General features: G+C 37.4%; 2 protein-coding genes across 3 annotated transcripts in view; one reads left to right on the plus strand and one right to left on the minus strand.

Annotated features, from left to right (window-relative positions):
• The window catches only part of Recql (RecQ like helicase), a 30,686-nt gene extending 29,824 nt beyond the window's left edge, over positions 1-862 (minus strand). The window contains exon 1 of the mRNA XM_010615680.3: positions 807-862. Coding sequence (XP_010613982.1) covers positions 807-824 — 18 coding nt within the window. The 5' untranslated portion in view covers positions 825-862. The remainder of the gene's footprint in view (positions 1-806) is intronic.
• A 246-nt stretch (positions 863-1,108) lies between these two features.
• Golt1b (golgi transport 1B) lies at positions 1,109-15,562 on the plus strand. Of its 2 annotated transcripts, XM_010615649.2 has the most exons (6): positions 1,109-1,259; positions 6,383-6,474; positions 7,945-8,123; positions 10,324-10,405; positions 12,768-12,800; positions 13,181-15,562. In XM_010615649.2, exons 1-5 carry the CDS (start codon positions 1,235-1,237, stop codon positions 12,774-12,776), a joined length of 387 nt encoding a protein of 128 aa, XP_010613951.1. In that variant the 5' UTR covers positions 1,109-1,234; the 3' UTR covers positions 12,777-12,800; positions 13,181-15,562. The 2 variants fall into 2 exon arrangements, with proteins under 2 accessions (XP_010613951.1, XP_010613942.1); XM_010615640.2 differs by lacking the exon at positions 12,768-12,800.
• The last annotated feature ends 636 nt before the right edge of the window (positions 15,563-16,198 follow it).

The following is a 16,198-nucleotide window of genomic DNA, read 5'->3' on the forward strand; positions in this document are numbered from 1 at the left end:
GTACTAAAAGTAAGTAGACAAGAACTTCACCCTACAAATGTAATATTCCTTCTATAGATTGTAAAATCCTCCAGCAGGGCAAGGACTGAGTCACTTCATCTGTGTATTTACAGAACCTAGCAAAGTGCCTTGCATTTGGTGCAGGGTCACTGAAGCAGGGGCTACTTCTACTCTCATGAAAAAATATGATTTATATCCAGATTTCCCTAAAAAGACTCTCTGGTTGTCAAAAGACTGATCCTTCCACAAATTATGTAATTGGACAGCAAAAGATATCTCAAAAGTATATTCGATAACTAATAAGCTATCTTAAGTCTGTAAATCAGAAGCCTGAGCAAGTTATCCACAAGGAGTTTAAAAAACACAATGTGTGGAGGGACAGCTGCCATCAATAGTGAAGGAAAGAGTCCGTGGTACAACAGGCTAAACCAGAACCACATCCTTCAAATCCTCACAACCTGCATTTAGCGTCAACAATAACTTAATAATACCCTTCCTTTCACTATTGCAGGATGGAAGCAGAGGACAGAAGAAGCACCCTCCGTGGTATTTCCCAGTAAACTATGCCTGTTACCAAACAGAAACGTCTGGAGAGAAAAAGGGACCGGTCGGCAAGCGAAAGTCCCCCTAAAGGCCCAAGTTCCACCAGGGGCTGAGCAACGACTCAAGCACCGATTTCTCCCCTGCCAAAGTACAGGGGGAAAGAAGTGCTCCGGTATGTACGGGCCTCGCTCTCAGGCAGGAGAGGAAAAGATCAAAGAAGGAGCGCCACGCAATCGGCTCCTCCAAGCTGTACCAGGAGTTACCCCACCATCTCTATCCATAGGGTGAAAGGAGTAGCCTCTGACAACCAGCCTCCAACTAGAGGCCGGAGCCTCTGTACTGCTACAAACCTAGCTCAGACGCTCTCCAGCAAAACCTTCCCGCCACCCAGCCCACGGGATCCACCCTTCCGGGTCGTTCCGTTCAGCCAATCGCAAGCAATTACCTTCTCTAATTAGCCAGAGGGTGTGGCCAGCATGAGCGTCATCGAACAAGACCATATGTTATTGGCTGACAGAGGGAGCACGATCAGCCAATAGAAAGCTGGCTTGAAGTTAGGGTGTGGGCGACTGCGTGTTTCCGGAAGACGTGGCGGCTCTCCCGGGCTGCATCCTGGCTTCGTTTCTGTCCACTGAGCTTCCCACCTTGGGCGTTCCGAGGTGCCGCCGGCGCCGGCCTCACCGCTGCAACCATGATCTCCTTAACAGATACCCAGAGTAAGCACTTGTCCCCGTGTTCCCTGCCTAGAGCCCCGTACACCGCTAGCCTGGGCTGGGTCTCGCCCGCCGCTCCCTCCGCCTGGATCAATGAATGAACCTCCGCGCTGGGGGCGGCGGCCTGCAAGACCGAGCGAGGGCTGCCGGGAGCGGAGAGCAGCCGGAGGGGCCGGGGCTGGACTTTCAGCCGCGGACCCGGCCCGCCGAAAGTCTGGGCTGGGTGGGACGCCCAAGCTGGGGAGCGGGAGCTTCAGTTGGGCCTCTGGGTCACGCCACCTATATTTGACTTTTGCCACGCCTGGATGCAACTTTCCAGAAATTCTGCGCAGTGCCTTCACTTTACTACCCGCCGAAGGTTCCCTCAGTAGTGGAAAACCACTTTATTTTTGTTCGACGATTTCTTCCCTTAATATTGTAGTTGTGCTTGGTGGCTTGTTTTATTATTTTAGCGTCCCTTTCTGCCTGCCATAGAGTTCTCCGGGTCTTTCTGCTCTCTTAAGGTTAGCATTGTGGTCTGTCTCCTTTTCCTTCGATACAGCATCCACTTTTCAGCCCCTTCTTGTCGATCTTAATTCTTTGTGTATTTATATATCTGCCCGAACTCAGTGCTGCTTCATGTTTTGATGGTCGTGGTTTTTGTCTCACCTTGTTTTGCCTGCCATGCCTTTCGTTTCTTACTCCTGTTAACCCAGATTTTCAAAACTTTATGAGTTAAACAGTTCGGTGAAGTGCTTCATTTAAAATGCTTTGCTTTAAAGTGGAGTCATAAGGTTTAGAGTCAAACATGGCAGACTTGAACTCCAGTTTGTAAGGTCTCCCACACACACTGCCACCCTAATCAGGCTCTCATTCCTGAGTTTGAACTGGGTCCGGATCTTGGGACCACCAGCTCTGGCCAAGAAAGATTGTCCATTTTGGTACATTTTCTTTCATTGGCTTCATTGTAATCATAGAAGATAAAATGTAAGTGTAGTCTTCCTTTCCTTTTTTAAAATCTTCAGTTACTAGCAATTGTGTAAAGGTAATTTCTTTAACTTTACTGTATGCTTTCATATAAATCATGTGATTCCTAAATGAGCCTTAAAAGGTAAAGCAACCCATTTTTTAAATTAAATGACGCACAGAAGAAATTAGATGCATGCTTATTAAAACAAACCCCAGCAACAACAACAAGTGGGGTACTCCGGGAGGCTGAGGCAGGACTGCAAATCTGAGTCCAGCCTGGGCAATTAAGTGAGACAACAGATAGACAGATAGCAAGGACTGGAGATGTAGCTCAGTGCCGAGGCTTTGAGTTCCATCCCCAGACCCACAGGGTGGGAAAAAGGAGAAAGAAAAAAGAAGGGGTGGCGGGGCAAGAGAAAACAGTATTTCAGTATTTGCCTGAATGTCTGCTGGCTCAAAAACTAGCATCTAAGAAGTCTTAATAAAAACTCTGAGGTCTTACAATGATCTGAGTCTGTAATATTATCTATGAAAATGTGAATTACCCTGTACATAGAGATTCTCTTTTATTAAAGCCTTAGGAGATGAATGCCTGATTTACATCCTTAAGAAAAACCAAAACAAGGGGTAGGATTGTACCATGGACAGAAGAGGAAGCCTTTCCACTTTATTAAATTTGTGAAAAAGATGAAAGTTTTCTATTTGCTGTTCATTTACTGTTTTAGGTGAGACAGCGGATTGAAACATAATGAATGATTAGTCAGCCAAAAGATTTTGAATTTCGTGTTGTGCTTATTTGTCTGTGTTTAATTGCAAAGGACTGGCCAGCATTCAAGCGATTTGCCAAGATTATTCTGGGATTTCAGTTCTAGAAGAGGGTGACCAAGCACTGATCAGAGTAGAATAAATGGCAGCTCCTGATTGTTTTAAAGGATTCTATAATTGGACTCTTCCCCACTCCACAAAAGAAAAGAAATAAAAAGAAAAAGCCATGATTTATTTAACGGGATGAGATGGAGGATGCCCCCATTTGCATCTAGGTTGTCACACAGGATAAAATCTACCATGTATTCAATTGAATTATTCAGTACAATTGATACTCATTTAACTTCTCTTTTCAGGACTTCTGTTTTTAAATGGTAAGAAAGACAGTGTTGCTCTTAATGAGTTGTGAATAAGAGAACAAAATGTGATTACCACTGGATTACGCATATCTTTTCTTATAAAATTCCCACAATAGGCTTTTATATTTGATAGTTGGTTTTATTTTTTTTATTGCATTTATCAGTTTTTTTTTTTTAATTTACAGACAAGAGTACATACAAAATAAATTTCTTTTACTGGATGTGATGTTACTGAGAAGGCAGCTCTGTGTAGGACTTTCGACAGCCAGAAAGTTTATAAATGAATAAAGACAGGGAAGAAGGAAATTCTGGAGATGAGAGAGGGGCATAAATGAGGCTAGTTTGAATCTTGACTCATTCATATCTGGGGATAGTTGACAATATAAGGCCAGTGTCAGTTTTGGCGGAGGTATTACAAGCAGCTAACTGTCCCCTCCTGACTTTCGCTGGATAACATAATGGAATGTTGTGGTTCCTGTGTGGTTTTAGGATCACTGGCTGTGGACTGAGAAGACTGGATGTGAATTCTAGCCTGATTCCACATCACCACCTTCCACACACACATATTTCTGCTGCTTGAAGGATCACAGATGAGTTACTTCATCTCTCCGGTCCTTGGTTGCTCATATGAAACATGGGTCCATTGCTATTTTTTAACCTTACAATTATGTTAAAGACATGACGAGATACTTGTATAAACACTTAAGTGACAGACCAACTGCAGACGTTGTCCTTTTTCAATGCAGCCCATTTTTAATAGTTCTGGCACCTACTTGTTTAGATGATACACTAATTTTAAATTTGAATCACTTAAATGTGCTTCCCTCAGAATTTCGGTATACTCCAGTGCCCTTGACATATATTTGACCAAACATAATTAAACTGGAAAAAAAAAAAATCCTGTGGGTAGAAGTATTTTATAGTGGACTTTGAGTTCAAATAGACCTGGTTCAAATTCTTCACCAGAATTGTGACTTTGGGTGTCTTAAGTCCGCTGTCTAACTTTCAGTGTTGTCTTCCATCTGCAAACTGATGTGATTGTGCCTACATTCCAGTAGTGTTAGGAGGATTGAATTATAAAAGCTCTGTGAAATACCTCAGAATGCCTAATTCATGGTAAATTCTCAGTACGTAGTAGTTATGTTTCTATATAATTTCCTTTCTGGTGATCAAACATCTCAAAATGTTTATGCTATCACTAAGATTATTTGTGAAAAAAAGTAGAAATTATTTATGTTTGAATAAGTCAGGTGTAATGATTAAACCTTAACTACTAGATATTTACTAAAATTTTACTTGCTGTTGTAGCCATATTTTCCTCCAGGAAATTATATCTAATTTTTAAATCCTTATTTTGGTAAATTCTTTAAGGTTTTAGGCATGAAAGTATCATCTCACACTTTTGTTGGAATTTGTTTGTGTCTGTGAAGTACTTTTAATTTGGTGTATTTACGAACAGGTGCCTCAGTTCTTTTAGACTATAGGAGCAAATCACGACTAGAATGAAAGATAGTAAATCATCAGGAAATTGAGATGAGAGAGGTTGAAAAGGTAAAGTTGTTATAAAATTTCAAGTCATCAGAACATTTCTGTACAGCTTAACTAGCTGTGACCTAGATTTTAGCTTTCTGGAGTGGAGGCAAAAAAGTTAGATTAGACAGATTAGAAATCACTAAAAGTGTATTTAATGTTGTGTTTTCAAAAATATGATTGCATTTTCTCAGTCATTATCTGTATGCAGATAGTGCTTCTAGATAAAATCAGTGTCGATAGCTCATCATCTCCTGAAACAACAACTAAAATGTTCAGAGAGGTAGCTTTTAGTGGGTTGTGATTTGTAGCATTCACAAAAAAGTATATCACTTTAGAAAGTTCAGACATTTTGAGCTAGAAAGATGAGACTTAGAGAATGTAAGGCAATAAAACTATCAATTTATATGCAGATGAACACAGACTACAAAGCTTGTACTTTTATCTACAACTGTATATTCAGTGCCTAAAACAGTTCCTGACCTCAAGCAGTTGATCAACAATTCTTTGGTTTTACGTAAAAGAGAGGAAAAAAAATCTAGAATGCAAATATTAGGTAAAATGGTGTTCTCCGGAGCAGTGATTTTAGGGCTCTAGATTTAAACATGTGAACAGATTTATAGTTTAGGAAAAATTTGCAGATGGTGAATTTGTAAGAAGCCATCGAGAAGATACGGTGGGCCGGCTCAGTGGCATACACCTCACTCTTGGAAGGTTAACTCTAGGCTACCTGGGTAAGACTGGGGAGCCTGTCTTTACAAAGTTAAAAGTGATACCTAACCTTCTAAAAAGTAGCTTTTAAAACACTTGCTACCATAATTCTCAAAATATTTCTTGATGCTTCTGTGAGAAGCAGTATATAATTGAACTACTGTACAGTATGTTGTGGTGACCTACCGTAGCATTTCTAAGAGAGAATTGACTTTAAGAAGGATAAGTGAGCCGGGGATTTAGCTCAGTGGTTCCGGTGGCTGCCTCACAAGCAGTCATCTGAGTTCGATCCCCGATACAAAAAAAAAAAAAAAGAAGGATAAGTGAAAACTACAAATACTGTGCATAAATATAATCACAGGATGTGAAAGGAGGTAAATACACCTATGCAGTATATTTATGTCTAAAGCTAGAGTTTCTTAGAAGGGGGAAAAAATACAGCCAAAGGTTTAAAATCCTCGCTTATGTTTTCTAGTCTGGTACATCTCTGAGAAGTACTCATAAAAGGGTGAGGAATTTCCATTCATATTTTTAACTTCCTAGGTAATTTACTGATGTTAATTTGCTATAGATCTGTTTAGTACCAGGGCTCGAACTCGAGTCCTTGCGCTTACAAATCAGGCAGTGGAACCACTGAGCTAAATCCCCAGCCCAATTTGCTGTAGATCTTTATGAATGTCATAACATTAACCAACAGTGTTGGGGACATATTTCCTTATATTAGCCAAAAGAAAAACTGAAAATTTTTCTTAGGTAGTTTACAGGTATGACTTTAATTTTTCTCTACCCTTAACCATGTAACTTATATTGCAGAAATTGGAATGGGATTAACAGGATTTGGAGTGTTTTTCCTGTTCTTTGGAATGATTCTCTTTTTTGACAAAGCACTACTGGCTATTGGAAATGTAAGTTTTTGAATATATAGTTTTACTAAATTCATGAAGTTTTTACTACAAATGAATTACTACCTTTTGTCAGATTTGGGAGAAATAATTCACTGTTACTCATGTATAATTACTATTATATGTTTCTATTCCATCAAGTAAAATCTGTTAACTTTCCATTCAAATAAGAGAAGCAGGGCCAGAGATTTAGCTCAGTAGTTCCACCGCCTGCCTCGCAAGCACAAGGGCCTGAGTTCAATCCCCGGTAACAAAAACAAGTAAGAGAAACACTCAATGAGTTTTTTTCTAATTCTATAATCACCCTGTTAAGTGTCTGTTATGTGATTTATAATACATTAAATGAAGGCTACCTCTAAATAGGAGTTCAAAATCTATGACTTAATAGTTCTTTGTTTTGGTAAATGTATTAAAATGTTAAAAGGAAGACTTCACCTTTGATTGAAATACATAAACAGATTTCAATAATCTGTTAAATCTTTTATAAAGCCATTCACTCTGTTATTAGCTGACTTGCTTAGAAGGAGTGAGTACTGTTTATTTGGAATGTGTGGTACACTATCCAGGTGTAGGAGTTATGCAAGAAATCCAGAAGTGTAACTTTTAAGAAGATAATAAAGTCACTGAATAGTGATTAAACATCTATTGAAGCACAGTTACCATTCAGTCAGATATTTAGTTGGAAATATGGAAAAACAAGGGATAGCAAAATTATTCAGTTATTCATGTTTTAATAAATGGCAACATAAACAGTTTAATCAGTGGGCTCGTATATCACTGAAATATTTTTCACTAAAGAAAGTTAATTGAGGAGAGAAATATTTGCAGGTAAACACAGGAAGAGGTAAGGTTTTAGTAAATCACCATTTCTTAACCACATCCATGAAAATATACAAAATATACAAGCACTTTTTAATATCCAGTTGTATTTTTGTTTCTGCTGCCACCAGATATTCTGGTATTAATAAACATAGAATCTTCTCCTGTCTTTGCAGTGTTGGTTCTGCTATCAGTTTACCTATATCCTTATTTCTCCCATCTGTAGATACTCCCATAGCCCATGGTAGATATTTCTGAGGCAGGAGAAGTACTTTTGGGTGACATATTTATGGGCAGCCACTCTGTAGGTGCCTCACCCGCTCATCCGCTGGTCTAAGCCATCCCCATCCAGCAAAAGCTGGGGAAACTACTGCAAATGTAGGCAGGTGCCCATTGGTAACACCCCATCTATATTTTGTTTTTCTCCATTTAATCAAGATAGAAGCCTTGAAGAAGTGGAACACAACTACAACTTTAACATGCTTAACGCACTCTTTGGTTCTACCTCTTGGTGTTGCACTGAAATTCTCTCTGGCCAGTTGCCCACATTAAAAGCCAAACAAATGTGCTTCTTTTTGTTATGTTTAGCTTTGACCTTTACAAATTTATGCAGTGTGTTTAACTACTTTTTCTCTGTTGCATTTTCTCTCTTAGGTTTTATTTGTGGCTGGCTTGGCTTTTGTAATTGGTTTAGAAAGAACATTCAGATTCTTCTTCCAAAAACATAAAATGAAAGCAACAGGATTTTTCCTGGGTGGTGTGTTTGTAGTCCTTATTGGTTGGCCTTTGATAGGCATGATCTTCGAAATTTATGGATTCTTTCTCTTGTTCAGGTAAGACAGTCATTTTATATTCTCTTGTAATAAACTAGCATATCAGTAATTGCTATAAAAACATTTAATTTTTGTTTCACTTGAATTTTTTATTACAGTTTTACATCAGTCCACTATAGAAACATTTATCAAATATAAATGCTTGTCTGAATAAGGGTAAACTATCTTGTATTTTCAGTGCAATAAAAACCATTTTATTGGCAGTCTTTGCTTGATATTTTCATGAATTGAACAGTGATAGATCCAGAATTTTAGTATGTAAAACCTAATACTTCATAATTCAAATGGCAGTCCATTTGATGGCAGTTTGTTTAGTATATCTACATAGACAATTCTGTACCAAATACACTGTGAGAGATTTGGGTCAAGTAATACTTTGAAATGCTAGTTAGCAGTAAATAAACAATATGCATGTGCAAAACTACCTGTAATTAATTTTTTCTCTTTGTGCAGCTGGATATAAGTAAAATGCTTTGAAGCTTATCAGAAACCCGATGTACTTTTAAAATATCTAAGGTTATGGTTGGACTAATAAAAATACAGGCATAAAAAGTAAGAAAAGTGGCCCATCTAGAAAGCATTGTGAGGTTGTATGTGGGTTGGCTGTGATTAAAATGAGGGTCAGGCAGGGCCAGGGATTTAGCTCAGTGGTGCCACCGCCTGCCTTGCAAGTGCAAGGACCCGAGTTCAATCCCCGGTACCAAAAAACAAAATGAGGGGCAGGTTAAAATTGTAAATGGGGCTGATTGCTGTTTAACTATGTACATATTTGTTGGGATAGCTGTCTCATATTTTGTATATTGGAATAAAGATTTCTATAAATTATCTTAACTAAAAGTAAATATTTTAAATTAAGTTCCACTTCTAAATCCTATGGCTTCTGTCTTGGAAATTTTACCAGTTACAGGAGGCTTAGGAAAGGGGAGGGAAGATGTTGTACTACATGGGTCTCATGGCTTCTAACCATCACTATAGGTTGTTTTCTTTCTTTGATGGCAGTAGGAATACTTCATTTTCATAACATGCTTCTCTTGATACTTTATTTTAAAGATACTTTTCATTAAAGAGTCTCTCGTGAGATATTTGGCTGGGAGCTAAGAGGCTAAGTGCTCAGGTCCTGGCTCTTCTGTGAACTTAACTGTGTGACCTTGGGCAAGTCACCTAACCTCTCTGTGCTTCAGTCTCCCTGTCTTGTATAATGGGAGTAATACCTACCTCACAGGGTTGTTGTGGAGATTAATTAAAATTGATGTCTGTAAAGCATTTAAGGTTCTTGAAGAAGGTACTGTATAAATACAAAATGATATCTATTAGAGTACCTAAAGTACTTAGAATACTTAAAGTACCTGTAAGTTTAGTTGGCCTTCGTTATTCAGGAAATCCATAGCCTTTGCCTTCTGCTGGGTATGTTACACACAACAGCCATAAAAAGTAATTAAGTGCCACAGCTGCTTTAGGGAATTTCTCATTTCTAATGTGGAGAAGAGACTGTAAAGATACCAGTAGGATACAGTTATAAGGGTACGTGTAAGGTGCTCCAATAACATAATTAAGGGAAGAATAAAATCAGACAGAGGTAAGAAAAATTAACTGATAAACGAGACCTTAAACAGTGGATAAGAAGAATCCATCCCATAGATGAAGACAGAAAGAACATTTGGCTGACAGAGTAGAAAGGATCTGGAACATACACAGCTTTATTAAACAGAATGACCAGTCCAGCAAGACAGCAACATGGGGTGACTGAGAGGGCATGGTCCGCAGTGAGGGTAAAAGGGAAGGCCGGACATTGTAGACTTTCTTTCAGTGACTTGTTACTTTGTTTTCTTAACAAATCTGAACAATGTTGAGGATGGGTAGGGAGCACAAAGATTTTTAAGTTAGAAGTGGTGTAGCCAGACTGGTGTTTTAAAAGGATTGTTCTAATATTGGGGTAAATTGTGTATTGAAAAAGGAACAACTAAAGGCAAGGAAGCCAGTTCAGAGGCGCTTGCTGTAGTGCAGAATACAGAATATTAAGGTTGGAAATCTTTGGCGGTTGAACTGAGGTAACTCATAATCTGAGCATATGACACAGCTACATCTCATTACCCTCTACTCACATTTTTCCAGTAATCAAAAATGTTTGCATTTGCAGTAATTTGTGATTCTAAGTTTGAAGTTCCTTTACTGTGCTGAGAGCTTTTTTTCTGTCTCTCAGGGGCTTCTTTCCTGTGGTTGTTGGCTTTATTAGAAGAGTGCCAGTTCTTGGATCCCTCTTAAATTTACCTGGAATCAGATCAGTAAGTAGTCATGTATTTAGCAATATATTTGTAAACCACTAAAATGAATACATTTTTGATGCTTTTTATTTTTAGAAATATGAGTTTACATGATTAAAGTATGAGTTTTTCATTATGATAGAAATGATTATATCACATGGATCATGGCTACCAAAAATACCAGAAAAAAATCATTGCTGAACCTATAAAACCTAAAATTTTGTTTCACATCACCATTTTTAGTATTGTTCTGTTTTCATTGTTATTTAGATTGATAGGATGTGCTGCTTTTCTCTTTGAGAGTTCAAGACATTTTTCACTTAATTCTTATGTAAACCCTAAATTTAGATACAGTCACAAAAAGGAAACCATTGTTACTTACAAATATCCTCTTAGATCATGTCACCAAAAAGTTTGGCTAGGACAGTTTAAGCAGTTTTACACTGGGAGGAAGACGATAAGATCTGCTCCAGTTCTGTCAATGGTTTGAACGATTTTGTTGGATCTGCTTCTCCAGGGCAGGCCTTGCTTTCCTTCCTGATAAAGGAGTTAAATCACATAGAAAGTAAAAGATAAAGAGAACATTTTTTAGAAGTTGACAGATGAAGTTGCATTCAGCTCACGTTTGATACATGCTACTAGTTTGAATGAAAATTGTCCCAGCTTATGGTGGAGGCTTAGAAGGCCTTTCAGGATCCAACTTCTTTTTTGCCTCCTCAGAAAAAGCTCTCCGGATATGATAGGGATCATTGATTGGTTCAGGATGAACTTCTACAGCACTCTTGTGCACACCTCTTTCATAGCTTTTACCACTGCTTTAAATTGTCAAAAGTGGGGCGGGGTACATGAATCTGTAGTCCTCAAAGGCAGTCATGGATTATATTTGAGTCATTCTTCCTATTCCATATACCTAGTTTAACACTGGCATGAAATGAAAATTCAGAACATTTTTAAGGGTTGAGGACATAGTTCAGTGTTAGAGCATTTGCCTAGCATGCATGGAGCTCTGGGTTCAATCCCCACCACCACTACCACCACAAAAAAGCTGAATTAAGTGAAGGGTAACCTTTGTTTACTGCACAGAACTTATCTCACAAGTTCAGGCCTGCCTCCTTAAATTTTAACACAAATTGAGATCCTTAAATTCTGAAAGAATCTGCGAAATTTGTAATTTAGCAGAGCTGCAGAGAATCTTTTTGGCTCTATCTCCAACCCAGATCAGAAGTAGCACTGGAGCATACACCTTTTTGGATCAGTTTCATTGTTTCACATCTACCCTGGACAATCAGTATAAACAGACTTTAGAGACATGTTGGGCCGGGGATGTAGCTCAGTGGCGCCACGCCTTTCTGGCAAGAGCAACGCCTGCCTGGCAAGTGCAGGGTCTTGAGTTCGATGCCTAGTGGCGAGAGGGTTGTTAAAAAAAAACTCATATTCTAGTTAGATACAAGGAGTCTCTACTTTCTGAAGTTATTTACAGATTTTTATAGATGTTTCCAGAGGGAAGATTCATCGCAGTTGAATTCTGAGAGGTTAAAAGGATGGCTTTACCCACAGGAAAATAAGTACCACTTTCCACCTAATCCCATTTCTATCCACAGGTTAATTTTAGTGTCAGAACCGTAGAGCAAAGACATCCAAAATAAGTGATGTTAACTTTGGAGAGAAAATAGTATACGTTTTCTTCCCTGAAATTTACCTTGAAATTCTAATGAGTCCATCAGTACTTTGGGGCAACTTTGAGTGTATCGTTGACTTATTTGTGATAATATGAAATGTTGATTCCTAGACTTTTAGGAGCATATTCTGATTTCATTTGCTCTCTATCTTCAATCTCCTACAGTAGTAATGTTTATATTTAGAATAAGTTTTGTATTTATTGACACTTCTAGTTAAAGATTTATAATTACTGTTTTATGTCCTAAATTTAAGAATTCTGCCGTATTTGCATAGATGGACACGAAATGCAGTACGTGGTTCCTGTCTGTGCCTTCATTGCAGTGGTTAAGAATGTGAAGTGAAATAAAAGGAATGGTTAGATGACTGATAGAAATTGATGGTTTTATAGCCATTTTGGTGTTATATAACTTTTAATATCTGCACTAATGCTATTCTTTGTTTTAATCTTTATATCACCATCTGGAATGCTGAAGAAAGCCAAACTGCTTTTTATTTGGGGTGGAGTAACCAGAATAAATAACCATTTACATTAATGTGTGTTAAAATTTATATTTAGCAATTATAAATTTATGTTTGCATCATTAAATGTTTTAATGCCATTGTCACTTTCAGTCTGAAGTCCAGAATACACATTTAAAGTATTTTTAGTTGATAGCTGTTGTTAATAATTGAACTTAATGGAGTTAAATCTGTTTGTTCAAAGACTACATAGGCCCAGAAGAGATCCACAGTAATGGTCAGTGGAAATACCTTATTGGGTTCATTAATGCATGAATGGCTGGCATTTCAAGTTTTTATTTTTTGTTAAGCTAGCAGTGTTAACTTCATTTTATATAGTTTGTTTTTTTTCATTGTGTTGCATATTTCATGTTGCACCCTTAAATTCATATGTATAACATGTCATGCAAATACAACTTTCAGAAAAAAAAAATTATATACATTTATGTGTCAGAAAGATGGTGGTGAGTAATACCGGATTAATCATTGTCAGTCATACCTTAAATTTCCACAAAACTTCTTGTGAAGCTGATTTTTAAATCAACATTTGAAGTGTTGATGTGATGTTTTATAACACTGTAGGCTTTCTTTAATTTTCTGTTTTTCTTCTCCTTACAGTTTGTAGATAAAGTTGGAGAAAGCAACAACATGGTATAACAACAAGTGAATTTGAAGACTCATTTAAAATATTGTATTATTTATAAAATCCTTTGAAGAATATTCAGCACAAACTTAAATTACATGAAATAGCTTGCAATGTTCTTTACAGAAGTTAAATGTGTAGCCTACAAAGTACCAACAGCAGTTAGCAAAGAAGCATTGAAAACAGGCTTCTGATCAAGTGGTCTGAGGAGTCAGCAAGCAAACTGAGGGAGATGAGATCCATGTTACAATGCGGATTGAAACTCTAGAAGGCTGTTTTTCTTGTCTTTCCGCAATGTGTGAAACACAGCCATCCTTAGAAAACTCTGGTGCCTGTTACTTCTTTTTATTTTTAAGGTTCAGGAGCGTCCCTAAGCATTGGCTTTTAGAAATATCCACTGTGATGGCAAAAACATTTCCAGTTGCACTGTGTCTCTGAAAGTGGTGCCTGAACTGGAAGGGGACTCTGTCATTTTGATGTATTCAATGCAAGGGAAGCCCATTTTCATGTTATAAATCACTTCTTTGTGTAAACATGATTGAAATAAAACTTTTACGGTTCTTCTGAAATTTAATATTTTAAAGCCAAGTGGAAATCTGAACTAGACATGCTAAGTCATCCTTTACTGGCTTTTCGTTTCTAAATTCCTGCTGATGAAGTAGTTTTGGTCATTGACATACTCTAAAAACGCTCACACTTCTTGGAAGTCCAGCCTACATACCGTTCGTGTCTTTCGTTACGTGTAAGCATTTAACAGAAAGCATTCTTGCCCAAGAAGTCATCTGTTACATAGCCTATTTCTTTGAATAGTCTTTAAGATACTAAATGATGCATACCACATGGGTTTTTTCCATCATGATGTTGTTTTTCTTTTTTCTTTTTTTTTTTTTTCAATTTTAAATTCAGCAGTGTTTTATTCTTTATAAATTAAACTAACAGTAGGTAATACTTAAGACATGTACCATGTTAAAAGTTCAACCTGTACCTGTTAAGGGCTGTTCACTTAATCAGCTGTATTTTGAACTTTTTCATAACCCACAAAAATCAGAATGTGTGATACATGCCTCCCATGATCGCTCTTGTCCTTGGGTTAGTGGAGAAAATATCTGCTAACATTATCTTACCATAATTAAACTGCCTATGATTTCTTAAGAACATGTTTTCTTTTGCTTCCTTCTGTTGCTGGTCGATAGTAAGAAACAACAGCTAAGGTCACAGCTTTTGTTGTAGATATAGGAACACATTTCGGTATCCACAGTACTATTTTATGACTAACGATGGCACTGTTTATTTTTTTTTTAACAGTTGCAAAGCTTCTTAACACATAAAAGCATAATTAAAATTTGTGATATTTATTTATAAACATGTCTACAAGATATCTAAGAGCTTTTTTGTTTGTTTTAATTATATCAGAATGCACAAAAACCTCCCAATCTTGTCTACAGAAGAAAGACTCGGTGTATAGCGTAATGGTTCAGTCTTGTGGATTACTGTTGTATTTGGTACTTGCATTTGACGTTATGGTGTAATCTGTGAAAATGCGACAAACGGAGACTCCTACCTCAATAGTTCATGGAATAAGATACCTAATATTGTGTCTGATGTTCTTCGAAAAAAGTAATATCCTCACTTGGAGAGTGTCAAATATATATACTTTGGGAACTGACTTACACAGGATGGCCTGTAGGACCCTTCCACATACTTTTGACTGAGCCATATTAGTTACTTGGCTAGCTAGGTATTTCTCCTTTTTAGAGCAACAACAGCATCTGCTTGTGAAGGAACATCTGTATCATTTAACTTCTTTGTAAACATGAATTTCTATCGAAATGTTCTTTGTACCCCGAACAAAGATCCGTTTTTCAACAATCTTATTTCAGAAAACGCTATTGGACTTGAAAAGATTTGTAATCTCTGAGTCCTTGGGGTAAAGGGGCTGGAGCAGTTTTTAGTTTTTAATGAATGTGCAGTTAATATCAGATGTGAGTGTGGGACTACTTGGCAGCGTATATGTCTTATCCCGAACCTTGACAAGGCTCTATTTTTACACATACTAGCCTTTCGACAGAAGCCCTGTCTTATTTCTTCCCTTCCAAAATCAGCTTTCTGTCTTTGTAACAAAAATGTACTTTGATTTTTTTTTTCTATAGAGATGGAGGAAAAGGTCTAATACTACATAGCCTTAAGTGTTTCTGTCAATGTTCAAATGTATTTTCTGTAACAGAAACATTTGGAATGTCTTTCTTTTCCCCTTACAAGTTGTAATTCATGGTATACTGCTGCTTTAAAAAGTCTCAGTCAGATTATATAATCTTAACGATTGAGTATTGTAAATGCACTTGTCTTACTTCTCAATAAAAGGGTACTTTTCTATTAATTGGTGGTCAAGTATATCTTTATTTTGAAATCCTAAAGTTTAATTTAGCACTGCAAAAAACTCGCCTCACTTCTTGAAAACTAGCTCCTTATGCAATTTTCTTCATGTCTACCAAATGGTTTTAACATCTTTTATTTCCAATTTCTTAATGTAATCATCTATACAAATAGACTTCAAATAAGTAAAAGCACCCCTAAGTTTGAAAATTATTTAAAAATAAGAGACTGCCGCTTGCCTTAGGCAACATGTTATTTAAGAAAATCAAATTTGGCTTCAATAGCTCATGCCTACAATCCCGGGCTGAGACAGGAGGATCACAAGTTTAAGCCTTGGCTGGGCAACTTAAGAGATTTAGTGAGGCCCTGCTTCAAACAGAGGAGAATAGGGGGAGACTGTACTTCATTCAAAGGTCTGGGTTCAATCCCCAAGACTACAAAAAAGAAAAGGAGCCTAAGGTCTGCATAGCATTTGGTTCTTCACACTTCCTGACTAGCTCCTGAGAACTGGACTTCCTGTACTAAATTAGACCCAGGAGAATAAACTGGCACCTTTCTATGGAGAATTTGTAACTTTAGCTTGACTTGTGAAAGCTTAGCCTCATTTCTAAATAATTCAT

Source organism: Fukomys damarensis, unplaced genomic scaffold (genome assembly GCF_012274545.1).
Source record: "Fukomys damarensis isolate Sample0158 unplaced genomic scaffold, DMR_v1.0_HiC HiC_scaffold_19, whole genome shotgun sequence".
Classification (NCBI taxonomy): domain Eukaryota; kingdom Metazoa; phylum Chordata; class Mammalia; order Rodentia; family Bathyergidae; genus Fukomys; species Fukomys damarensis.

Coding starts and splice junctions, on each gene's coding strand:
- Golt1b (XM_010615640.2), top strand. CDS start 1,235: ATGATCTCCTTAACAGATACCCAGA. Junction 6,475..7,944: donor CACTACTGGCTATTGGAAAT/GTAAGTTTTTGA, acceptor TTTCTCTCTTAG/GTTTTATTTGTGGCTGGCTT. Junction 8,124..10,323: donor GGATTCTTTCTCTTGTTCAG/GTAAGACAGTCA, acceptor TCTGTCTCTCAG/GGGCTTCTTTCCTGTGGTTG.